The 26764-nt window shown below is 40.1% G+C and overlaps 1 protein-coding gene across 2 annotated transcripts in view; it reads left to right on the top strand.

Annotated features, from left to right (window-relative positions):
* BTBD9 (BTB domain containing 9) overlaps window positions 1-26764 on the top strand; it is a 475382-nt gene that overhangs the window by 70100 nt on the left and 378518 nt on the right. For both annotated transcript variants that reach the window (XM_004460278.5, XM_071218440.1), the window contains exons 4-6: window positions 2787-3051; window positions 19738-19957; window positions 23112-23231. In XM_004460278.5, the coding sequence (XP_004460335.1) occupies window positions 2787-3051; window positions 19738-19957; window positions 23112-23231 (605 nt within the window). The remainder of the gene's footprint in view (window positions 1-2786; window positions 3052-19737; window positions 19958-23111; window positions 23232-26764) is intronic.

Here is a 26764-nt window from a genome sequence, read left to right as displayed (position 1 = left end):
TGATATTTATGTCTTTCATAGGGTTGATAAGTTTCTGGTAATTATTTTGTCAAATATTCTTTCTGTCCCTTTTCTTCTTCTGGGACACCGATAATGCATATGTTTGTGTGTTTCCCATTATCATTCAATTTCCTGAGACCCTGTTTCTTTTTTCCCTTCTTTCCTCTTTCTGTTCTTCTGTGTTTTCAAGTTCAAATGTTCTGTCCTTGATATTACTGATTCTGTCTTCCTTCTATTCAAATCTGCTGTTACATGCCTTAATTTTTTTTTTTTAAGATTATTTATTTCTCCCCATCCCCTTTTTGTTTGCATTTGCTATGTCTGTTCATCTTCTTTGTTTCTTTCGGAGGCACCAGGAACCAAATCTGGGACCTTCAGTGTGGGAGGGAGGTACCTAATAGCTTAAGCCATATCTGTTCCCTGCTTCATTGTGTCTCTCATTATGTTCTTCCTCTTGTGTCTCTTGTTGCATCATCTTGTCACGTCAGCTTGCTGCACATGCCCATCATGCCATCTTGCCATCCTGCTTGTCCTCTTTAGGAGGCACTGGGAATTTCTGCTCCCTGTTTTGTTGTGTCTCTCATTAAGTTTTTCTTCTTGTGTCTCTTTTTGCATCATCTTGTTATGTCAGCTTGCCACGCCTGCCTGTCGTGCCAGCTTCCTGTCTTCTTTAGGAGGCACCAGTAACTGAATCACGGACCTCCCATGTGGTAGGTGGGAACCCAATCGCTTGAGCCTCATTTGCTTCCCTCTGATATATTTTTATCTCACTCATTGTGTCTTTCATTCCCATAAACTCTGTTACTTTTCTTTGTAGGCTTTTAAATTGCTCTTCATGCTCTTCCAGTGCCTTCTTAATATCCTTTATCTCTTTAATCATATTTTCCTTCACTTTCTTGAATTGATTTAGATGTGTGTGATTATCATTGATTAGGTGTCTTAAATCCTGTATCTCATCAGAATACTTGGTTTGTTCTTTTGTTTGGGCCGTCTCTTCCTGTTTCTTAATATGGCTTGTCAATTTTTGCTGATGTCTAGGTATCTGAATATGTTGGTGAATTTACTCTGATGGTCAGTTTCTCTCTCTTGCCTACTCATTTTGTTTTATGGATTTTCTTTGATTTTCATCTCAACATATTCTGAGTCTTTAAAATTGCCCAGCTTAAGTTACTGAATCAGTCCAGGAACTCACTAATGGGATGCAGATCTGCTCATTGGGTTTTTGGACAGGAAAGACTAAGAGTGGTTTTTCTCCTTGAAGTTTCCCAGCCGGCCAGTAGATGGTGCTCTTCAGCAAATCTTTCCATGGAGGTGACTGCTTCAACCTCTACTTTCCTGTTATTCTGGCCTGGCCAGAGCCAGGATTCAAAGCGGGCTATGCTGGCTCAATTCACTGAGGAGAAATCACGCTACACCCTCCACCACACTCTCCCTCTTCCCACGGAGGAAGACATCTCTTCCCCTCAGTTGGCTTCAGCGGGCCATGGGTTTTATCCAGGCTGTGTGCCTTGGGGGTATGGGATGGGTGCCATTCCTGGCTGCCATGGGGATTAGTAACTCACAGTTTCAGCTTCTTCATCTCTCTGTCCCTTGCCTGCCTGGGTGTAGTGCAGCACTGTCCTGGTGAGCTTACCTCCAAAGCAGGTCCCTTTTTCCATTGTTTTTGTGAGAGAGTTAAGCCCTGCTTGCTTATTCCAATGCCATCTTTCCAGAAAACCTATCCCACTTATTTTTAAATTAGATATGGTAACATATATATATAGCATATATATATTTTGCTGTTTTCGACTATTTTTAATGGTATGATTCAGTGGCATTATACTTAAATTATTTGCTACTATCACTACTATCAATTATGAGAACTTTTTATCACCCCAAAAAGAAACTCTATACCTGTTAAGCAGTAATGCCCCTCTCTTTAGCCCCTGGTAAACTTTAATCTAATTTTTGCTTGCTATGAATTTGCTTAGTGTAGATATTTCATATAAATGGAATCATAAAATAGTTGCTCTTTTGTGTTTGGCTTATTTCATTTACATAATGTTTTTAAGGTTCATCCATGTTGTGGCATATATTGGAACTTCATTCCTTTCTGTGGTTGAATAATATTCCAGCATGTGTGTGTGTATGTGTACCACATTATGTTTATTCATTCACCTGTTGATGGACACTTGGCTTGCTTCCATTTTTTGGATATTGTGAATAATGCTGCTGTGAACCTTGATATACAAGTTACTGTTTGAGTCTCTTCTTTCATTTCTTTTGGTTATATACCGAGGAGTGAAATTGGTAGGTCATATGTAATTCTATGCCAAACTGTTTTCCACACTTAATTTTTAAGGGGAAGGGTATTTGAAGTATTGCTGGAGGGCAGTGCAGCAATCTGAGACTAAAATCATGGCAGTGCAGTGATACAGAGGAACAAAAACTTTTGAATTTCAAATGCCAGATATAGCTTACTTACAAATTTAGGCCCTCCTGAAGTACCCATATGTATTGACAGCTCCTCACTTTGCCATTTGTCTTCTCACTGCTTTATTATAGATGGGTACAAATGTGTTTGGAAAGACTTGATGTTTGATATAATGGTACAAAATGCCTGGGCAGAAAGAAAACTGTTTTCACATATCCCTAATGGGCAGAAGAGTATATGGCACAAAGAATAAGGAAAAGAGAGGATCAAAAAAAAAGCTAATTGTCTAAATTTCAGTGCCACTTGCACTGACTGATGGGTGCATGTGATTGGGTATCAAAGTAACTGGAATTTTTCCTTCTTATCTTTTCAGACAGCACTTTTAAACATCGTATTAAGAGATTCATTTGCAGCTCCTGAGAAAGATATTTTCCTAGCCTTATTAAACTGGTGTAAGCACAATTCAAAGGAGAATCATGCTGAAATCATGCAAGCTGTGCGTTTACCTCTGATGAGCCTCACTGAACTTCTGAATGTTGTTAGGCCTTCAGGACTATTGTCTCCTGATGCCATTCTGGATGCAATTAAAGTACGATCAGAGAGCCGGGATATGGACCTTAATTATAGAGGCATGCTCAGTAAGTACCTATTTATCCTAAACCTACCCAGTTTTGTTTGTATCTTATGCCAGGCTCAGCTACAGAACTCTAGCTATAAAACTATAGTAAGATAAGTATGGTATGCACAGGTCTTTGAACATATGGCTCTCTTCCTATGGAATGTCTTCCTTGTCATTCTTCAGTTAATCCCTTCTGAGATTAACATTTGTAGACTCCAAAATAGGTATTTTTTTTGGGATTCCTGGACACATTTCTCCAGCTGTTCCCTAAAATATCAGAAATAGTTTTCTGAAATCTTCTTCACATTCCTTTTCCCTTCCTTCCTTCCTACTTTTTTCCCTCCCTCCTATTCCATTCTAAGTACATACTGTGTACTTATTATTTTAGATACTGTATTAGTCAGGGTTCTCTAGGAAAACAGAATCAGCAGGAGATATCTGTCAATAGTTTGCAATTTTTTAAGGGTCTCTCATGTGACCATGGGGATGCACAAGTCCAGGTTCTGCAGGCAGGCTGCAAACCAGGGCTCTGAGGAAAGTCCAGCAAGTTTCCGGGAGATGTTGGCTGTCCAAAGATGAGCTGGGTCCCTGAATACTGAAATCACTTCTCCTTTTCAGGCATTCACCTGATTGGATAAACCATCACTCATTGCTGATGGCAATCTCCCTGATTGATGTAGATGTATTCACTATGCAGTAAAGTCACTGGTTACTAAATTCCATAAATTTCCCTGTATTATAATTAACCCAGTGCTTGCTTGCCCAAACAACTGGACACAATTACCTGGCCTAATTGACACATTAGCGTAACCATCACAGTCCACCCCTTGTCAACTCAGCAGCCATACACTTTACCTTAAGCCATGTTTGGTCTCTAAGTAAAAACAATAACAGGCATGTATATATATACATTTCTGCCTAACAATGTTCAACTCTCCTATGTACAACCAGAAATGCATTAATTCCCTACAGAATAGGGTGCAAGTCCTTGGGTAATATTCACTCTAAAACTTGACATCTTTAAATATTGTGACATGAAACTAGTACAACTTGTCATATGGTATGGGAAAAGGTTGGGATAGAAAATAAATAAATTTGTTTTGTGTACATATCAGTCATACTCAAATGAAACAAGAAAGATTCATGACTAGTATAGTCCTCGTTTCTGTAACTGGTCACATGGTCAAAGTTTATATTTATCACTACCTTCTTCCACTACCCATTCCATGTTCCCATTACCCTCAGCAAGGACTTCAGCTAGCCATGGTTCTTTGCCTGGTGGGATGATCCAAAGTTTCATTCCTGAAGATTTTCGCCATTGGTAGTCCTTCTTGGATTGGTTTGTTGCCATTTTCCATTGACTTTAATCATAGGGCATGGCAGTACTAGGAGATGACCTGGAGGATCTCCTGTGTTACAGGCAAACTCTTCTTTACCCAACCATTATGTAGATGCAACTCTATTTCCTCTTTTTTTTGTCTTTATTTTTTTAATGTTACATTAAAACAATATAAGGTCCCCATATATCCCCCACCCCCCTCTATTTCCTATTGATAGGATCAATCACCCCAGCCAGTACAGTAATTCTCTTCTTTGTCTGTTGATTCACAGGTAAGAGGAGCCCAAAGTAGCCAGGTGGCAGTCTTAACTTCCATTTCAGTGGAATCATTATTGTGTTCCCTGGTGGCAGCATTCCTTTTGGGACTAAAATGTGTAGACCAGCAGAGCTTGAGGTTGCAGGGACAGGAAGCAAAAATTTTCCTAGTGGATCACTAGGGTAATAGTGAGTGGTGCCACTCCCATTTCTGCCCCTGGATTCCTGGACCCATGAATCTTGGTTATGGGAGAAATAGCACCACAGAGTGGACGCTGATTTAGAGCAGTCTCCTGGAGAACATTGCCCTAGCCCTGCAGGGTATTGCCACCTAGTTGGCACCATAATTGAGTCTTCAAAGCCCATTCCATTAATCCAGCTGCTTCAGGATGATGGGGAACATGATAAGACCAGTGAATTCCATGGGCATGTGCCCATTCCCTCACATCATTTGCTGTGAAATGGGTTCCTTGATCAGAAGCACTGCTGTGTGCCATGCCATGGTGGTAGATTTGGTAAGTCTATGGATGGTAGTTTTGGAAGAAGCTTTACATGCTAGAGATGCAAACCTATATCCAGCATATATGTCTATTCCAGTTAAAACAAATTGCTGCCCCTTCCATGGTGGAAATGGTCCAATGTAGTCAATGTGCCACCAGGTAGCAGGCTGGTCACCTCAAGGAATGGTGCCATATTGGGAACTGAATGTGGGTCTCTGCTGCTGGCAGATTGGGCATTCAGCAGTGGCTGTAGCCAAGTCAGCGTTGGTGAGGGGAAGTCCATGTTGCTGAGCCCATGCATAACCTCTATCCCTACCTCCATGGCCACTTTGTTCATGAGCCATTGGACAATGACAGGAGTGACTGGAGAAAGAGGCTGAGCATTAGCCATAGAGCGGGTCATCTTATCCACTTGATTATTAAAATCGTCCTCTGCTGAAGTCACCCTCTGGTGAGCATTCATGTGGGACACAAATATTTTCATGTTTTTTTGCCCACTCAGAAAGGTCTGTCCACGTACCTCTTCCCCAGGCCTTTTTGTCACCAATTCTCCAACCATGTTTCTTCTAAGTCTCTGACCATCCAGCCAAACCACTGGCAACAGCCCATGAATCAGTGTAGAAATGCACCTCTGGCCATTTCTTCTTCCAAGAAAAATGAACACTCAGGTTCCTGCTCGAAGTACTACCCACTGGGAGAATTTACCCTTACCGCTCTCCTTCAGGGATGTCCCAGAAAAGGGCTGCAGTGCTGCAGCTGTCTGCTTTCAGGTGGTACCTGCATATCATGCAGAACCATCTGTAAATCAGGCCCAAGTTTTCTCATCCTTGGTCAACTGATTGTAAGGGACTCCCTAAGAGGCCAAAGCTGTGGGCTGGTAAAGAGAAGGTAACATGGCAGGGGTGGTGACCATGGGCATTTGGGCTACTTCCTCATGTAACTTATTTGTGCCTTCAGGACCTGCTTGAGCCCCATTTATATATACCACTTTCACTTTAATATGGAGGGCTGCTGTGCACACCCAACTTTATGGTTTGGTGGGTCAGACAATACCCAACTCATGGTGGGCAACTCATGTCTCATGGTAACTTGATGGTCCATGGTTAAGCATTCAGTCTCTACTTGGGCCCAGTAGCAGGCCAAAAGCTGTTTCTCAAAAGGAAAGTAGTTACTTGCAGAGGATGGCAGGGCTTTGCTTCAAAATCCTAAGGGTGTGCATTGTGATTCTCCTATAGGGGCCTGCCAAAGGCTCCAGATGGCACCTTTATTTGCTACTGAGACTTCCAGCACCATTGGACTTGCTGAATCATATGGCCCAAGTGGTAGTGCAGCTTGCACAGCAGTCTGGATGTGTCACGAAGCCTACTCTTGTTCTGGTCCCCAATCAAAACTAGTAGCTTTTCTGGTCACTTGGTAAAAGTGCCAAAGTAGCACACCCAAGTGACGAATGTGTTATCTCCCAAATCTGAAGAGACCAACCAAGCATCGTGCCTCTTTTTGGTCATAGGAGGGGCCAGATGCAGCAGCTTATCCTTCATTTTAGAAGGGATATCTCTATATGCCCCACACCCCTGGACACCTAGAAATTTCACTGAGGTGGAAGGACCCTGTATTTTAGTTGGATTTATCTCCCATCCTCTTTCACACAAATGCCTTACCAATAAGTCTTAAGGTCTTTGCTACTTCTTGCTCACTAGGTCCTATTAACATGATATCATCAGTATAATGAACCAGTTTGATGTCTTGTGGGAGGGAAAGACAATCAAGATCCCTGCAGACAATATAATGACATAGGGCTGGAGAGTTCATATACCCCTGAGGCAGAACAGTGAAGGTATACTGCTGGCCTTGCCAGCTGAAAGCAAACTGTTTCTGGGGGTCCTTACCAATGGCAATTGAGAAAAAAGTGTTTGCCAAATCAACAGCTGCATACCAAGTACCAGGGAATGTGTGAATTTGCTCAAGCAGTTATACTACATCTGGAACAGCAGCTGCAATTGGATTCGCCATCTAGTTAAGTTTACAATAGTCCACTGTCATCCTTCAAGATCCATCTGTTTTCTGTACAGGCCAAATAGGTGAGTTATTTGAATGGGAATGTGGTAGGAATCACCACCCCTCCATCCTGCAAATCCTTGATGGTCGCACTAATCTCTGCAGTCCCTCCAGGAATCTGGTTTTGCTTTTGATTTACTATTTAGCTAGGTAGGGGCAGTTCTACTAGTGGCTTCCACTTGGCCTTTCTAACCACAATAGTCCTCACTCCACAAGTCAGGGATCCATTGTGAGGATTCTGCTGTTACTGAGTATTCTCTTCCAATTATGAATTCTGGTACTGGGGAAATAATCACACAATAGGCCCAGGGACCCACTGGTCCAACTGTGAGACGGACCTGAGCTAAAACTTCATTAATCACCTGACCTCCATAAGCCCCTACTCTAACTGGTGGACCACAGTGACGTTTTGGGTCCCCTGGAATTAATGTCACTTCTGAGCCCATGTCTAATAATCACCAAAATTTCCAGTCATTTCCTTTTCCCCAATGCTTATTTACTGTGGTAAAAGGTGAGGAAGATTAGCAATATAAGTTTTTGGCAGTTTAACAGGATCCTTCTCCAAGGGGGCCTGGCCTTCTAATTCGGGGGGCTCTGGGTCTATAAACTGTCTCAAGTCTGGGAATCCATTAAGGGGCTGTGATTCTCTGCGTCTATAATTTGAGTTAGGGTTTTGTTTACTTGACTTACAAACCCTTCTGTTAACACAAATCCAGAAGAAATTTAGTAGACTGCCCGTCTTTCATTTCTAGGTACCCCGTGATGAAGTATTAGCCAATGCCATAACTCTATGCAACTCAGACTATTTTGAGTGCTGCTTTGAATCTGCCTTTCATTGGGGTAGCCACACCTACTTTGTCTTTGGCGATGAACTGCTGCTACTTGACTTTTATCCAGCCAAGACCCGATCATCCCCATAATGTTTAGGATTCTAATTCCGTTACAGCTCTCCCTACAGTAATATCTGGACTACAGAGAAGAGTAACCACAGAGCTTTTCAGGGAAGATGGAGTTAGTGTGACAAATTTATTCCTCAAAGTCCTGGTTAAAGGTGTGTCCTTTGGACATTCCTGGGGTGGGTGGGCCGCTCTCAAATGGTAAATCCATTCTAGCATTTCAGTTTCTCAAGCCTTTGAATTCCCTCTTCTACTGTATAAAAGAGCAAATCAGACATCTCAACCTCAGACAAGCTCGGACATCTTTTGGTCTATGTTTCAGCCAGCCACCCAAACAAACAGAGCCCTTTCTAACCCCTCAACTACAGTGCTGAATCCAGAATTTCTGCTTAGTGAGCCCGTATCAATAAATTCAGTCTGATCCAGCTTTATATTCCTTCCACCATTATCCCAAACCTTTAATATCCATTCCCACACATATTCCCCTGATTTCTCTGTGTATAAGTTGGAAAACTCATGCAGTTCTTTCAGAGTATAGTGTACTTCCTCTTGGGTCACACTTTGCATTTCACCTTCGGGGGCTTGTTGTGAGTTTAGTTTAGTAATAGATCTGAAAGACAAGAGGGGTGGTGGGGTGGGTAAGGAGAAGGATTATAAATGCCTTGCAAGCACCTGACCTCAGGGCATTCCTTTGCATTTTCTTCTGGCGAGACAGGATTAATCTCTTCTGGCAGGGGTTGGAAGGCAGATTCCTCAGGGCAGACTGGAGGCTGGGCAGTGCCTGCTGGAGTTTGGCTGGTATGTGCCTCAGAGCTGGGAGGAGGTCCAGACTCGCTGGAGCAGGCTGGAGGCTGGGTGATACAAGATTGACAAGGTATGTTCTCCACAGAGCAGACTATCACAGGTTTGTCTAGTAAAGTCTCAGCAGAATTTAGGGTTCCAATATTCCCACCAAAATTATCGTCATCCCATATGTCTCCTTCCCAGGCTTCTGGGTTCTAGTCCTTTCAAATCAATGCCTTTACTTTAACTGCAGAAACCCTGCAGGGTTGAGATTTTCGTTTCCTTTGTAACTCTGCTACTCATATAATGAGAGGTCTGTTTGGTTCTCAGATATTTCAAGTCTGTGGCTACAGGAGACAAGATTTTCTTTCAGAGCACATATAGAAACATTCGTATCATTCATGGGTGTTTAAATTTAAAATTTGAAGCCTTTTACTCATCTCTTTCTTTTATAACAGTATCCAGAGTATCTAGGAGGAGCCAGTCAACATCATTATACCTTTTGACTCCACAAAACTCTGTTAAGGTATTGAAAACACTCTCACCCAGATCCTTGCTTCCTATAAGCATGGAAGAGATACCAGATTTTATCTAGGTTCTTCAGTTATACTACAGAAATGAATTTCAAGAGCATGTTGGGAGAATTAGGCCTGTAGTTTATTCAGGTAGGGAGGGAAGAGAAATGGGAGAAATTAACAGATCAGGGGTCCCAGGTAGAGAGGAAGGGGCTGAACAGTGATAAAGCGGGCTGACTTACAGGCTATAATTCCACAGTATAGGTTTATCCCTATGTTTACTTGTGTGGTGATCCAAGCGGGGAAGAAGGCAGCTGGAGTTCTTGTCTAGAGGCAAGAGAGAGAACTCAGGCCCATTGCCACTTTTTGAACTATTAATTATCCCACCCTTTTGCTTCTGGCAGTGGAGGAGTTCCAACTGTTGACCATTTTGGTTGCTTATTTCTCCCATCAATCTCCCAGGCTGGCCCAATGATAAAATCCTTAGGGAATATCAGGGACTTCTCCTGGCTTCCAGAGGAAGTCTTCTGAGTGGCAGAATCTTGGGGAGTGTCTTCCAGCAGCCATCTTGGGGTTATTGATGTCCACGTGGACTTCTTGCCAGGTTTCCAGATCCATCTATTGATTCCCTATCTTACTAGCCTGCTTCAGAAGTAGGGGAATCAGGTGATGATATTTTGTGTATCCCTATTACCAGCTCACTCCATGGACTGTTAGCGGCCTCTTCATTATTGGAAAGGGAGTCGTTAGTACCCTTGAGTCCAATTAGAGTAGAGAGCCAATTGCAGAACTCCCAGATCTACCTCAGACATCTCATGTTTAATACTCTGTTCCTCAAGAACCACTCCCAGTACCAAGCTGTACTCATCAGGGTTCTCTAGGGAAACAGAATCAACAGGAGATATCTTTCAATAATATGCGATTTTATAAGTCTCTCAAGTGACTGTGGGTTTCTCAAGTCCAGGTTCCGCAGGCAGGTTGCAAACAGGGCTCTGGTGAATGTCCATTGAGTTTCCGGGAAGATGGTGGCTGTCCAAAGACAATTCTCTCTGAATGTTGAAATCATTTTCCCTTTTAAGGCATTCAACTGATTGAATAAACCATCACTCATTGCTGATGACAGTCTCCCTGATTTATGTAGATGTAATTAGCTATCTAGGCAGTAAAGTTGCTAGTAACTATAGTCCATAAATATCCTTGTATTAAAATTAGCCCAGTGCTTGCTAACTAAACAACTGAGCACAATTTCCTGGCGTAATTTTTTTTTTTTTTTTTTTTTTAATTTTTTTATTTTTTATTGACTTTGTAATAATATTACATTAAAAATATATATGTGAGGTCCCATTCAACCCCACCCCCCCACCCCCCCTCTCCCCCCCCCCAACAACACTCGTTCCCATCATCATGACACATCCATTGGATTTGGTAAGTACATCTTTGGGCACCTCTGCACCTCATATACATTGGTTCACATCATGGCCTATACTCTCCTCTATTCCATCATGTAGGCCCTGTGAGGATTTACAATGTCCGGTGATTACCTCTGAAGCACCATCCAGGGCAGCTCCATGTCCCGAAGACGCCTCCACCTCTCATCTCTTCCTGCCTTTCCCCATACCCTTTGTCCATTATGTCCACTTTTCCCAATCCAATGCCACCTCTTCTATGTGGACACTGGATTGGTTGTGTCCATTGCACCTTTATGTCAAGAGGAGGCTCAGATTCCACCTGGATGCTGGATGCAATCCTCCCATTTTCAGTTGTAATCACTCTAGGCTCCATGGTGTGGTGGTTGTCCTTCTTCACCTCCATCTTAGCTGAGTGTGGTAAGTTCCTGGCGTAATTGACACATTAACCTAACCATCACAGGTAACCATGGGCATGGGGATTCTTTTTTTTTTTTTTTTTAATTTTGAAGTCATCTTTTTTTTTTAAAGATTTATTTATCTATTCCCTCCCCCCCCCGTTGTCTGTTCTCTGTGTCTATTTGCTGCGTCTTGTTTCTTTGTCTGCTTCTGTTGTCAGCGGTATGGGAATCGGTGTCTCTTTTTGTTGCGTCATCTTGTTTTGTCAGCTCTCCGTGTGGGTGGCGCCATTAGGCAGGCTGCACTTTTCTTTCATGCTAGGCGGCTCTCCTTACGGGGCGCACTCCTTGCGTGTGGGGTTCCCCTACGCGGGGAACACCCCTGCAGTGGCACGGCACTCTTTGCGTGCATCAGCACTGCGCATGGGCCAGCTCCACATGGGTCAAGGAGGTCCGGGGTTTGAACTGCAGACCTCCCATGTGGTAGACAGATGCCCTAACCACTGGGCGAAGTCCATTTTCCGGCATGGAGACTCTAATGAGAATAATAATAGACAATTCTTAGCATTTCAAGCACTTATATGGTAGTTTTGCTTATTAATAAAAATAATAGCAATAATACTTATAAAGTGCTTACCATGTGTCAGGCACGGTCCTGCTTGCTCATTTAATTTTTACAACAACGCTTTGAGGCAGGTTCTATTATGGGCTCTTTTTTACAAATAAGAAAGCATAGAGAGATTAAGTAAATTGCCCAGAGTCATGCAGAAAGTTGTGAGGCTGAGAGTCAAACCCATGTAGTTAGGCTTTAGAGGCTATGTAATTAATCACTAAATTATACTGCCTGTGTACAAAACATGGTCTCTGCCTTTGATCCTTTTTATTTCATTGTGGAAATAGTGTGTATTCCCATGAAAAATTAAATGAGGCTGTGTTTGAGATGGGTGCTTACTGTAGAATTTCAGAAAGAGGAGTGGCTTGGAGTCATTGAGGGGGATTTCATCGAGGTTATGAAGCTTGAGGTGGGCCTTGACATTTGATTTGGGTGGCATCAGTGTGGGGTGTGTTTCACATAGGAAAACTGGTGAAGTTAATATAAGAGGTTAGAGTATTTGAGGGTCTGCAAATAGAGGAGAAGGCTTACCTTGGATAAACAAAGAAAGTTTATAAAAGTCAGCTCATGCCAAATCATGAATCATGGAAGTCTTTAAAACCTTGTTTGGACTTTTCCTTATATGCAGTGGGGAGCTGATTTTGGAGAAGGGGAGTATCATAAGTACAGTGGAGATTTTGAAATATTTGGAATAGGGAAAAACTAATTTCAGGGAGATCGGTGAGGAGGTTATTTAATCTGTGCACAGTTGATACAACCTCAAACTAGACTGGTGGTAGGGAAAGGGAAAATATTGGATGTTTACAAGGGATATTAGGGAGAAAAAGGATTAGATTTCAGTGATTCAGAGAAATTTAAATTAGGGGATTAAATTCAGGAGAAAGTTTTCATATTTTCTTAACTCTTAGAAGCCAGAAATTCTAAAAGGTATCATTACTTTATCACTAAGAAAGGAAAAAAATACTGCCAATTAAACCATTGACCCACCATCATATCTACATTCCAATTTCAGAAATGTTTAGAATTAATATAGTAGTTCTTTGGAGAAGGTGCTCAGTTTGTTTTTAGATTTATTGACTTTGAGGGATTTGGGAACATCTAAGTTCCAAGTTCCTTCTCTTACTAGTGATTTACCTGACCAATCTCTTTCTTGACCATGACTTCATACACTCTCTTGAAATGCCGATTGATTGAAATAAATGTCGTTAGCTTGAACTTCTCTCCTGACTCACTGGATCTAGATTTCTATTTTTTGGGCATAGAAGAAAGAGCATAGTTTTTGGAGCCCTGAAAATTTGATTTCATATCTTAATTGTTACTTATTAGTTGTATGACCCCGTATAAAATTACTTGAAGAATTTTAAATTAGTTTTCAGATCTATAAAATAGGAATAATATTCCTTTTATGAGAATTAATTGTGTTCAAATTATGAGGATAATGTGTTCAAATAATGACTGTAAGTGCAATACATGAAGCACTATTATCATATTATCATTATTGATGTGTTCTTTCTTATCTCTTACATTTATTGTAGGAATCATCACTTTGATCACATTGCTTTTAGCATTTTTGTTTACTTGTCTTTGATCCTTGAAGACACAGATGACCTTTGTAGGCCTTATTGATCTTTGTGTACTCAGTATATTTAACACATTGAATAGCAGTAGCATATAATAGGGATTTGGTGAATGAATGAGAGGAGAAATGTCTAATAGAAAGTGGAAGAATGTTACTGGTGTTTAGGAAGCACTTAAAGCTGGTGCTGAAAGAGTTGAAACCTAGACTTAAGAGAAGTGGAAAAGAAGGTCAGAGACTTATAGCAAGGGGGCTGAACATAGAGACGGAAGAATTAGATAGGAAGACTATAGGGATGGAGTAGAGTTACAGAGGCCAACAGAGGAGAGAGTTTTGTATGGAGGGGTTTTTAATGATGATGGTAGGTCAAGGAAAATAAGAATTGAGAGGAGTCTCTTGGATGTAAATTGTGGTTAGTTGGTAAGTCATGTGGGCAGAAACCTGACAAACCAGGAAATTAGGTCATGAATGTTTGAAAAGGTAGTACATACAATGTCTTGAAATTTGATTTGTGAATTTGGGGTGAAAGGTAGTAGAGAAATAGTATAGTAGCTGGAGAGATCCAGGAAGAGATTGGAGGTGCTAGAGAACTGGGCTACTTGAGTGTCAGGCTTGGGCAAAGAGTTGGAGTATGGAGTGAGGCAGGGTAATATATGACTAATATAAATATAGGCTTAAAAAATCCTCATTGCCAGAGCCTCTCGCATATAAGCTTCCTTTTTTTTTTTTTTTTTTAACTTCCCTTTCTGCCCTATATTTGGTTCGAGGTGCTGGTAGGGCCCTAGAACTGGATTCATTTTAGGGATAGGCTTGGTTCATTGCTACAGGAGAGAGTAGATGCTTTGGATACTTGACATAGTAATTGGTAGCTTGGAATTAATCAGCTGGTCAGTGTAGGTGTCAGACTTGCATTATAATAAACCCATGAGATTACTTGGGAAGGGGAGCAATTAACTAGTTTATGCACACAGATAAACTTGCTGTGATTATTGTTTATAATTATTAGGGTCTTTATTTTAAAATAATTTAGTGGGAGCCGAAGAAAGAGATTTTATAAATGTTTGGGATTGTTTATGTAACGTCTGAATTTGAGTAATTGTTAAATAACAAGTTGTTTTTTCTGACTTTTTAATAATGTGAATAGTAAAATCAATAATAGCAAATAATAAAGAAGTAAATCATTTTTCTATCAAATCCTAAAATATAGGTTGTTTTCTAAATAAATGTCATATAAACATGTATATCATTTGCTTTTATCAAATCCCTTAACTGTTAGGAAAAAAAAGTCTAAAAATTTTGAAACCTTTCTGGGTTGAGATCTGGAAAGATCAGTTTGCTCATTTTGAAATTATTGACAGAATTTGTTTTTACTTCGTTATAGGTTCTGTGTCCCTGGAGACTTTTCATGAAAATGTATAGAGGTTCTATCTGGGGATTAGGGACCTGGACACTAATGTTTTTTCTATGAGTTCATTATCATAGGTTACTGGAAGTTTTAATTCTTCTAGCTGCATTTTTTTAAGTCATAATCAAATTAGAGAATTTTTCTTCTCTTTAAAAAAATGACGATCCAGAGGATGCTTTTGGCTTACCAGTGATTGGTAGTCTTTCTGGAAAGGTGTGTTAGACTAGTTTTTGCATATATAATGATGAGTATTTATCTGCGCAACTGGGAAAAGGGAATTAACTTTTTCCTGAGATTAATTTTTGCCTGAGGATATCTGAACTACTTATACTCAGACAATTCTCCTAAAGTTTAGTTTTGCCTTCACTATGGAAATACTTCTGCCTTCAAAGTTAGTGCTTTTTCTTTTTAGGCTGAGATGTACTTTGTTTTGTGTATGTCAGGTTTTAGACTTTGGGGAAAAGAACAGTATTTTCTTAGTTCTTGATATTTATAAGCAGGGAGCACATCACAAATTCTGAGAGCGAGTGAGAGAATGTGTGTATGTGTGTGTGTGTGTGTTTTAAATCTGTCCTGTTTACATGTTCCTGTTTTCGTTATTTCAAGCTGAGGGAGCTTGTCATTGTGATATTATAAAGTCTGAGCTTTCGGAGGACTGTAATTGTGTCTTTTCACCCGTGTTTTCCCAGTACCTAACACAGTGTCCAAATTTAGATTTTTGTAATAAATGACAATGAATCTTTCCCTTGTCTCTAAACTAGATTTAAAAATTTATCTTACCTCTCACATAAGGATAGTAATAACAACAATAAACCTTTAATAAACCTTTTAATGCTTATAAAAACCTCTGTGACTTATATTACCACTGTATCTTCCCTCCTATACTTTAAATTATGCTGAGGGAGGAGGGGGAAGTCTTCATCTGCTTTTGTTTCTGTTAGGTGGTGAACTCCTTGAGGGCTGACTCCAGCCCCGTGTGTGGTACACAGTAGGCAGCTTATTTATTTATTTTTAATAAATAGAAAGTCCCTTTTCAGGTCTAATAGTTTTCATTCCATAATTTTTTTAGGTAACTTTCCTTAAGTTACTGAGTGAAGTCATTGCCTAAGCTGGGGCCAAAATGCTGGTCTTCTCAATGCTCCTAGGTCAGTGCTCTTTTGATTTTCTGGCCTGGGCAATTTTTTACTTTCGTTGTGTGTGTTTGTATACAAGTACCACCAAAGGCAGGACGGGGACTTGAAGAGGGTGTGGATTGTGGGGAAAGCTAAGGTCAGGCAGTAGCTGTCAAGAAAGTAATTTGTAATGCCATGTTTGATGTGGAGTATTCAGAGGAGTGGAGGAGGACCCATGCATTCTTCAGGGAAGACAGGATGGGAAGTGGAAGATGATTGAGGTGAAAGAATTGAGTAATGAGATTGCGGTGGGCAGAGAACTGAGCCCGGATCCAAATGATCCTTCATAGGTGAGTCAGCCATCTCAGCTTAGATGTGATAGAGAATCCAATAAAAGATGATTAAGAACATAAAGCAATTAAAAAAGAGCACAGGATAATTAACCCAGCATCACTCATATTTTGACACTGTATAGCTAGGGGCAAGTTCTGCCCCATTTCTCCTTAGTTTTTCATTCTAAGTGGTTCGGCTTGTTTTCTTCCTAGCTGTGGCGCTTAATTTTTTTCTTAATGTTTGTAAAATGCATTGAAAGTTGCAAATGTGGAAAGAATTATTATTGTTATCTGTTTTCTTGTTTAATCCCTACCACCTGATTTTTCTGAGTGCTCCTTTCTCTACTGAAAGGCAAATATAAGCTCTTAAGAATATTTATGGTTTGAGTTATTTTATTATAACTGGAATTTTCTCATGATCACTTTTCCTTTTAGATTCATCACTTAAGGATAGATTTTTCAAAAATGACTTGGAGTTGTAATTTTCTCCAGTGAGATATTCAGATTATAGTTACCATGAGAGAATTTCCCCTTTCTGAAGTGGAATGTTCTCCATTTTGAAGTAAAAGATGCTCTCAGGGACTGTATAATGAGAATGGTTAGAAAATTCTTACATACTTTTGAAATAAATTGCAAAAGAAGACTTAGACATGTGTTAGAAATTTCATTTTCATTTTAGACTACAGTTACAATCACGTAGAACTCTTTGTGCCTAGTATATTATTCCTTCATTGATAAATGTTTAGAGAGAATCAAAGGGTAGCCTCAGTTTCTAAATCTGAAAGCTCTGTATTTCTCTTTTGACTTAGTCCTGGTCTAGTGGAATTGGAATTGGAGGAGATAGCTTCAGTGATCAGCAGTGTCAGAGTTTGGGCCCCCATATTTTGTACCCAGCAGTAAGGAACAAAATGTTGACTTTTACCGATTAGTTCTGTATCACTGATATCTGAAAAGCAGAGATTTAAAACTAATCTCCCTGATAACTTCTGTTTGTTTGTTAGCTTGTAAAGTGCTTCTCCTTTAGAGTGAGGCTTCACCAGGGCAGGGCCTATCTCTGTCTAATTCACAGAGGTGTTTCTAATGCCTCACACAATTCCTAGCACAGAATGAGTCCTCAGTAAATGTTTTTGATTGAATGAATGCTTTATACTAACATAGTACTTTAGCATCTCATTTCTGGTATAAACTTTATAATAATCCTGTGAGGTAGATTTGGGCAAAGTATCTTACTTTTAGATGAGAAACAGAATCAGGGAGACTAAGAGGCTTTACCCTAGAGTAGCAAGTGGTTAAATGAGTTTCAAACTTAAGTCTTTCCCCTTTAAGTCCAATCTTATTTTTCACAGTAACAGATTATCTGTGTTCTTTTCCCTGGGTTTTAGGCTACCTTAGAGAAGGGGTTAGGAAGAAAGGAAAGGTGTGGTTACTCCTTTAGAAACCCTTGATGAGGGAAGGGAGGTGGCAGACCATTGTGTTAAGAGCAGAGCCCCTGGAGATAGACTGCCTGGCTTCTCCTCTCAGCTCTGCTTCTTGATGGTTGTGTGACCATGGGCCAGTAGGTCCATCTAACCTTTCTCTGCTTCCACTTCCCTATCAGTTAAATGGATGTAATAGTAGTACTTAACTCAAAGGGTTTTTATGAGGAGTAAAGCAAAGGAATTGATATTTGTAAAATGCTTAGAACAGTGTTCTAAACAATGCATTTATATAAGGCTTGCTAAATACATTAAAAAGCAAATATGAAGACTATGTATTATCACCAGCCGGTAGAATTTGGGAAGGTATACATCTTTAGCATTTAGGCTTCTGATGGTGAGATGTAAAGCATGACTAGTGTTCCTCTGCTGCGTTGCCTGAGACTTTTTCTAGTTAACCAGCCCTCATCCCCAACCCCAACTTTTTCAGCTGCATTTATTGTCCTTTCCTGGAGCCACTTTCTTTCCCTGTCTTCATTTGAATTTTTTAAAAGCCCACATTTTCCAAGAACTGTACAATGATGACTCACTCACTAACCTTTCCCAGCAAGCCCAAATTTAGCTTGCTCCTATTTAAATCACATAGTCAAGGTATATATGAACTGTTAGAAGTAAGTATTTACAGTTTAGAGACTGGCTTAGTACTCTTATTATTGTGTGTTTTTTAAAATGTAGCTTTCATAGCAGTAAAGCTGTCTTTCTTTAGGCTTGCTCCGTGCTTTACAGACATCTCATTTAATCCTTAAAAACAAAACAAAACAATAATATCTAAGAGATAGGTATTACCCTGTTGAGGAAATTGAGGTTCAGAAATGGTTGTTTCCCCAAAGTGATGCAGCTGGTCCAAAAGTGGAGCCACTATTTACACTCTGACTCTGAAGCCCACAGCTCTAACATCTGTTTTCACGCTGCCATGTCTTTTCTCCTAGAGTACATGTTGTATATATGAAGCATAGTTTACATAGAGGACTTTATTTTATTTTTAAAGATTTATTTATTTTTTTTCTCTCCTCCCTCCCCCACCCCAGTTGTCTGCTCTCTATGTCCATTCACTGTGTGTTCTTCTGTGACCACATCTATCCTTATCAGTGGCAACGGGAATCTGTGTTTCTTTTTGTTGCATCATCTTGCTGCATCAGTTCTCCTTGTGTGCGGCGCCACTCCTGGGCAGGCTGCACATTCTTTTGCACTGGATGGCTTCCTTACCAGGCGCACTCCTTGCGCATGGGGCCCCCCTACGTGGGGGACACCCCTGCGTGGCGGGGTACTCCTTGCGCGCATCAGCACTGTGCATGAACCAGCTGCACACGGGTCAAGGAGGCCCGGGGTTTGACCCGCGGACCTCCCGTGTGGTAGACGGACGCCCTAACCACTGGGCCAAGTCTGCCTCCTACCACTTCCTACAAAGAGGACTTTAGAGTCCCAAAGACAGTTGGCACTTAATAAATCTATTTGATGTTGGAAAGGGGAGGGGTTTGCATTTTCAGTTTAAAAAATTCCCAAATGTGGTAAAAATATATCTTCCTTTTAAAGATATTCTTGTATGTTAGCTAGATTGATTCAGGACATCTATATATGACTAACATCTAAGCTATATTGGAACATTTCTTGTTCTCTTGTTTTATTAGATGTCTGACCTGTCTTCTTTGTATGTATACATTGTCCTAAGTCCAGATGGCAGGTACAGGTCATCTTACACATTATTTTTGTCCAGTTGATAATAAATAAAAGCTACAAATAAAATGAACTCAACAGAACTGATTTGTTTGTCCTAGTACATGTTTTTTTCTAGCATTACTAACTTTTTCTTAATATCAGACCCAAGCACTTTGTGACCAAGATAGTGGTACTAAATTTAGACTCTGGATGGATTCTTAATCCTCATAGACATTACATATCCCTATCTTCATAGACATGTCTCTGCCATTTTTTAGATTAAATGCAGTACTGGAATAAACTAGAATGTTAGAATTTTATCTTTTCCCCCAAATATAAAATAATCTAAAAGTAACCATTAACCTTGCCTTTTCTGTTTTTAACTATAGTACCAGAAGAAAACATTGCAACTATGAAGTATGGAGCCCAGGTTGTCAAAGGGGAGTTGAAGTCTGCTTTATTAGATGGTGATACTCAAAATTATGATTTGGATCATGGATTTTCTAGGCACCCAATTGATGATGACTGCCGTTCTGGCATCGAGATTAAGTTAGGTCAGCCATCTATTATCAATCACATACGGATCCTCCTGTGGGACCGGGATAGCAGGTGAGTCATTAGCATAACTTAGATAGAAAGTGACATTATGTTTGACTGAAATGATCTAATTTCGTGGTCATCTAATTTATTTTTACAGAATTGGATGGTTTATCTCTTTGTGATCACTTTGCTGTTTTTCTCTTGAAATTAAGTTGTGGGGCAAGAGTTAAAGTCCATTTTCCTTTTTAAAAATAACTTTGTTTTTAAAACAGTAATGAATGAATATATGTTCATTGTGGAACATATGGGAAATAAAGAAAAATACAAAGGAGAAAATAAAAGTTACTAGTAATCTTACATGTTATTAATGTCTTTGTATGTATCTAATCAGTCTTTATTTATTATGCGTAATAATAATAATGACTAGTGTTCCTCTGCTTACAACAGAAACCTGTGCCCACATTTTTCACAAAATAGAGATGAAATGTACAAAAATGTAACCTCACTTTTTAATTAATATATTGACAATTTTTTACCCTTTAAAAAATATTCCTTTAAAATGTTACTTTTAATGACTGTCTTGTATTCTGCCATATAGGTTACTATTATTTATTTACTTGACTTTTAGATATTCTAATAACTTTTTAAATTCATGTTGTCATACGGATTAAGAAAAAAATTGTCTTTTAGTGTGTGGATAAATATATAATCAAGACAAAAGACTTTTGTAAAAGTACTTCAGTTTAACAATGACTTTGGGCTTCTGCTTTCCTCTAGCCACTGTGATACTTTCACCCAGTGCAGTTTCTCGGGTACTGTAATGGTGGCAAAAATAGTAGAGCAGTATGAATCTGTGCCTCTTTTTGTCGCATCATCTTGCTATATCAGCTCTCCATGTGTGCGGCACCACTCCTAGGCAGGCTGTGCTTTTTTTTTTCGTATGGGGCAGCTCTCCTTGTGAGGTGCACTCCTTGCACGTGGGGCTCCCCTACGCGGGGAGGACACCCCTGTGTGGCACAGCACTCCTTGAGTGCATGAGCACTTTGCGTGGGCCAGCTCACCACATGGGTCAGGAGGCCCTGGGTTTGAACATTGGACCTCCCATGTGGTAGGCGAATGCTCTATCAGTTGAGCCAAATCCTCTTCCCATTATTGCTTATTTTTAAACTAAGCTCTGTACCCTGAAACTGGTGTTTCTAGATCCCACTTCTGCCCCTCTGGGTCTTGGCATGAAGGGCTTAATAGTCATGGTGATGACACTCTGCACATCTTGCAGGACAGAGCATTTCTCTTATTAGCACCACTGGCCACCACCCTGGCCTTTTAGGCCACTTGAGCCAAGGTATGAGGGAGACTTTATGAAATGAAAGCCAGTGTTTCCCATATGTATGGATGTTTGAGGGTCCCAGATTATCTCCACCTGTTTCTTTTTTCTTTTTTACCTCCCCACCTCGCCCTTGTGGCTTTTTTGCTTGCTGCTTTCCGTGTCCATTTGCTGTGCATTCTTCTGTGTCTGTATTGTTATTTATTTATTTCACCCCCTCCCCCCCACCTTGCGGCTTGCTTGCTCTCTGCTCTCTCTGTCCATTTGCTGCAAATTCTTCTGTATTTGTGTTTTTTTTTTCCTTGTCTCCCTTTTTTTTTTTTGTTGCGTCACCTTGCTGAGTCGGCTCTCCAGGGCGCCTGTGGGCCATCAGCACAGCACCAGCCTGCTTTCACAAGGAGGCCCTGGATGGGAACCAAAGGCCTCCCATATGGTAGACGGGAGCCCAACCAATTGAGCCACAGCCGCTTTCCATCTACCTGTTTCATTTTTATTAAGAATACATTTCCTAATTTTTATCTTTTGGGATATAATTTGATGTTTAATTCGCAAAATGGGGCTTATTCATATAATGTAATTTCTAAGAGCCTCTGATTAGTAGTAACTGAATAATAATACTACTTATATAGCACTTTTCACTTTTATATGTTAGACAGTGTTCTAAAAACTTTACATATATTCACTTATTTAATTAGTAATGAAGTTATTATAAAAAATAAAATTTTGATACGTTTCAAACAGAAAGCAGTTATCATTTCCATGATGTTAAATATTTATAGGCCACTTTGTTTTAGTATGTGCTTTACGTTCATGGGATTTAACATTGCCACATAATGTTCTTTTCTCACAGAAGTTGTTATCATTCTAAGCAAAGGTGAAAAATTCAGAATCTTAAGCCAAAAAGATTCTGACATGTGTTGTAAAATTATATCCTGCATTACTAATAACCTAGAGAGGTTCAATAAAAGGTTATAACCAGTTTGAGACTGAGCGATAAAATGAATGGGAGTAAGGGGACAGCAGAAAATGAGAGGGTGACACAAAATAAGCTGACCTTTTCTGGTCACAACTGTTGGTTGCAGGCTGACATTTATGGTCACCTAAATCTTCCGAGATTGTTCCTGTTGATATTACAGTTCAAGTAATAACTGCATCTCAAATTTAAATTTGGCTTATGACAGGGGAATATGGATTTGTTCAGTATGGGACCAGCATGTAATGGTCCAGGGCAGCTGACTAGGGGAGGATGATAGGCTATTTTCATTACTGGCAGATTATTAGCTGGCAGGTTTTAAGTTGTACCCAAAAGAAACTTGTATTATCTCTTCACCCATGTCATTTATTTTCCTGCAGCCTGCATGTAATGTGGGATGTTAGGGGACTGAAGGGAGCAGGAGGTAAGCTAGCTTTTGTGGGGAACCATTCTGAGCTGGGTTTCCTCTAGAGAAGGGTAGGGTTTGAGCACCCAGGTCAGGGAAATCACACTACTTCTCTGATTTCTGTTTTCTCTGTCATGGCTTTATTAATCTATTAATGAAGTATGAGAGAAGCATCCTAGCCCCATTTGAAAAGAAACAACTGTCTTGCATGCCTGATACGTGCCAAGCACCATGCTAGACCCTGGGAATCCGAAGAAAAATAAGGCCTGGTCCTTGTTCTTATGCAGCTTATGATTTAGTAAGGGAGCCAGACAGATTGAGAGAGAATTTCAATACATTGTCCTGAATGCTACAATTGAAAAGTATATACAGCTTTCATTGTTATCAGAATTTGATTATTGTGAAAAATGTAATTCGGGAATTTTGTGTTTTTTTCACCTTTTAAAGTCTTATTAAAGTGTAACTTTATATTGTTATTTTAATATGGTAATTTTTCTGATTTTTCTCTTTCAATTCAAAGGTCTTATTCATACTTCATTGAAGTGTCTATGGATGAACTTGATTGGATCAGAGTGATTGATCATTCACAATATCTGTGTCGTTCTTGGCAAAAGTTATATTTTCCAGCTCGTGTCTGCAGGTTAGTTCTTATGGATAATAAATGATTTTCATTTTTATTTAAGGAGATTTGGACTTGGCGAAACATAACTTTATTTTTCCGTCTTGAAAAAAAGAGTTTCTTAGTGTATCAACTTAAAAATTTAGGGAAGCTATGGAAAATTATGGCTCTTATTTGGTGTTCCACAGTGTAGAGTGGAACTATTTGTCGAAAATTTTTTACATCATATTTATATAGTAGACATGTAAATGAATAAGAAACAGGGAACATTTGAGAAGTGGAAATGCTTTTCAAATTCCATGCTGTACCTTGAAAACAGAGGTACTGTTAGTGGGTACATTCTTCCCATGAAAGACGTGAAAGATGTTTCTAGAGGCTTCCCTGGCTGGTTGCCGGTGTGCACGTTCTGGATATGTGTGTTCTTTCTTTAGGTCAGTGGTTGTCAGATGGGGTTTCTCAGCACAGTTGTTTCAAGTGGATTTGGGGTCAAAGCAATAGAGGCCGAACTGGTGGGTTCTAGATTCACTCCCTTCAATCAGAGCATCTTAGCTTTTATTGTTATACAATAAAACAATAAGAAATACACTGTGGCCCCAAGTAAGATTGTTTTTAAAATACTATAGGGAAACGGACTTGGCCCAGTGGATAGGGCGTCCGCCTACCACATGGGAGGTCCGCGGTTCAAACCCCGGGCCTCCTTGACTCGTGTGGAGCTGGCCCATGCGCAGTGCTGATGCGCGCAAGGAGTGCCCTGCCACGCAGAGGTGTCCCCCGCATAGGGGAGCCCCACGCGCAAGGAGTGCGCCCCGCAAGGAGAGCCGCCCAGCGCGAAAGAAAGTGCAGCCTGCCCAGGAATGGCACCACACACACGGAGAGCTTACGCAACAAGATTACGCAAGATAAAGAAACACAGATTCCCAGTGCCACTGATAAGGATAAAAGTGGTCACAGAAGAACACACAGTGAATGAACACAGAGAGCAGACAACTGGGGGTGGGGAGGAGGGGGAGAGAAATAAATAAAAATAAAAAATAAAAATACTATAAATCTACTCTTCTAATATCTCATGTCTTCTTTTAGATATAAGCCATCTTTTAAAATTTCCTTCTGAAATTCTGTAAAACCTGTGTAAATTAATGAATTTGGGAGCTGGGAAAGGTGGCTGAAGGTCTCTGAAATTCTTGTGTTACTTTTCCTCCTGTATTATGGCTTTTGGCTTTTTACATGTGTTTTGTATTTTGAGACCTGAAGGCGTTCAGCTCCCATCCCTCCTGTGATCCCTGTGGTGCTGCACCTACAACTGTACACTGCTTCTCTGACTTCACCTCAGTTTCGTTCTGCCCACAGAGGAGCAGCTCATGGGAGTCCCCTGGAAATTGCCCTCAGATATTTTTTACCTTAAAGTCAAGAGATCAGGGACAGAAAGTGATTGGTTCATTTAGTCAGGTGTGTCAGGGAAGGGGTATGGTAGATGAAAACCAAGGAGACGGCCCTTCAACCATGACCCCAACTGACACACCACTGTGGCTGATTTAGAGCGTATGAGGATGTGCCCCACACTGTCTTGGTCGGAAGTCACCCTTCTTGCTAATACTGGTGAGCTAACAGCATTAGGGTAAATTCTTCCCTCTACCACAGAAACTCCACAATACCTTTCAGCCTCTGATACAGTAAAGAATGTTGCCTACATTTTTTTTTTTAATGGATATTACTGGACACAATATTGTTACCCAGGGATTCTCTTGTGTGAAAATGAAGAAAATCAATTTCATTCCCCAAAGAAGTACTAAAGTGTCTCAGGTCTTGCAGTTGCTCTTTTATCTGAAGAATTTTGAATGGATTAAAATGAGTTGAGAAACTGAGTGAGGGTTCTGTATCTCAGAGCTGCCTTGGAATACCCTGAGAGTGACAGAGGGGCCCTGATGTGGAAGAGATTGAATCTGCATTGACTTGGGTTATTATGGTTGTAGCAGATTAAAAAATCAGCAGCATAACAACCAAAGCCCTGATGTGGACTGACAGACTGTATGTTTGTATTTAATTTGAAACAATAGAAACATGGCTCCCAGAACAAATCACTGTGAATGTTACACCAGCCATGACAAGGTTTGTGTGCTCTACTAACTGGAAAGCACCAGTTGTGTGGAGGGAGACGGGTGTTTGCAGTCATGATCTCTGATTTTAGAAAATATACTTTCCCCTCATTTATTAACAGGCATTGCTTATACGCCCCTTATTTTTTCTCTCCTTTCTGGCCTTGTATTTATTTGGTGGAGCTTTGTGCATGTTATAGGGCCTGTCTGTATTCGTGAGGCTGGACTTTTCTTGGTACAGCCCCTGCAAACTGGTCCAGAAAAATTGAGCAAAGATGGTATTAGAAATAGTGACAAACGAGAAGAAAGTCTTGATATCCATATTAATAAGGATTTTAAAAAGTTTGTAACCTCTTTAGCTTATATTAGTTACTACCTTCCTTTAATAAACTCAGCCTTTTGTAATAGGTTGAAATTTTGATAGTATTTAAAAAGACACCTTAGAACAAATCTGTATTGATTATCCATGTATGTCTTATACTTGATGATTCTTATCTTTACAACCACTTATTGACTACCTAAACAATGTTCTAAATATACTTCTTCTAGGAACTTCACTAGACACATAAAATTTATTTATTTTCTTAGCACGTAAGTGTTCAATCTGCATTATGTTAGTTAATTTGCGCGTTTGCATGTCATCTTTGTTCTTTAGTGTCCTTTCCATGTTTGTCTTGCCTCTGATACTAAAGCTACAGACCCTTGGAGACAAAGAATATGGATTCAAATCTTTTAGTATTCTTACACAGTAGTCAGACTGCGACCTTGTATGCAGTAGGTGCTCTATAAATGTTAGCTCAGGTTTCAGGATGTCAAGACACTGAATAATGAAGAGAGATTGATTTAACATTAATCTGTACATATATTCAGTGATACCTTTTATCAGTGTAGTTGCTAAAAGCTGTATTGTATGAATGCTGGAAGACTCTCTGGAGTAGTGAATGGTTCCCTGCTGTTGGCAAAGGTTACTTTCTGTTTTTTCAAGAAACAGAATTTTGAGATTAATCCTGAAGGATATGGGTGTCATGTAGTGATGAAAGGTTACTTCTGATATGTTCACAAAAGAAGAGATACTGTATGAATTGGGGAATGTGAGATTTTCTGCACTAAACTGCAATTGTGTAGTAGAAAAACCACAGGCTATGGAGTAGGTTCTCCAATGCTGGTTTCATCTCATACTTACTTTGTGATTTCGTAAAGGTGTGCTTCCTTGAGCCCTTGTTTCTGTACCAGTGAGGGAGCGGAATAACAATAGCTCCTTTATGGGGTTTGCTGTGAATGTTAAATGATACTGGGTATATACAAATAACTGAGCACAGTGCCTGGTCCACAGTAGAGGCTTAGCAAATTGTGGTTGTTTTTTAAAATTATTTTTCCTAATAGCTGAGGCTCTCCACTGGTGTTGGACCTTCAGATAAAGAGAGTCATCCTTGCCTTCCTCTCTGGCATGGCGACAGTCAC

The sequence above is a fragment of the Dasypus novemcinctus genome, chromosome 11, assembly GCF_030445035.2.
Source record: "Dasypus novemcinctus isolate mDasNov1 chromosome 11, mDasNov1.1.hap2, whole genome shotgun sequence".
Classification (NCBI taxonomy): domain Eukaryota; kingdom Metazoa; phylum Chordata; class Mammalia; order Cingulata; family Dasypodidae; genus Dasypus; species Dasypus novemcinctus.
The sequence above is the reverse complement of the archived record's forward strand: the minus strand, read 5'-3'. Positions and strand labels throughout refer to the sequence as shown.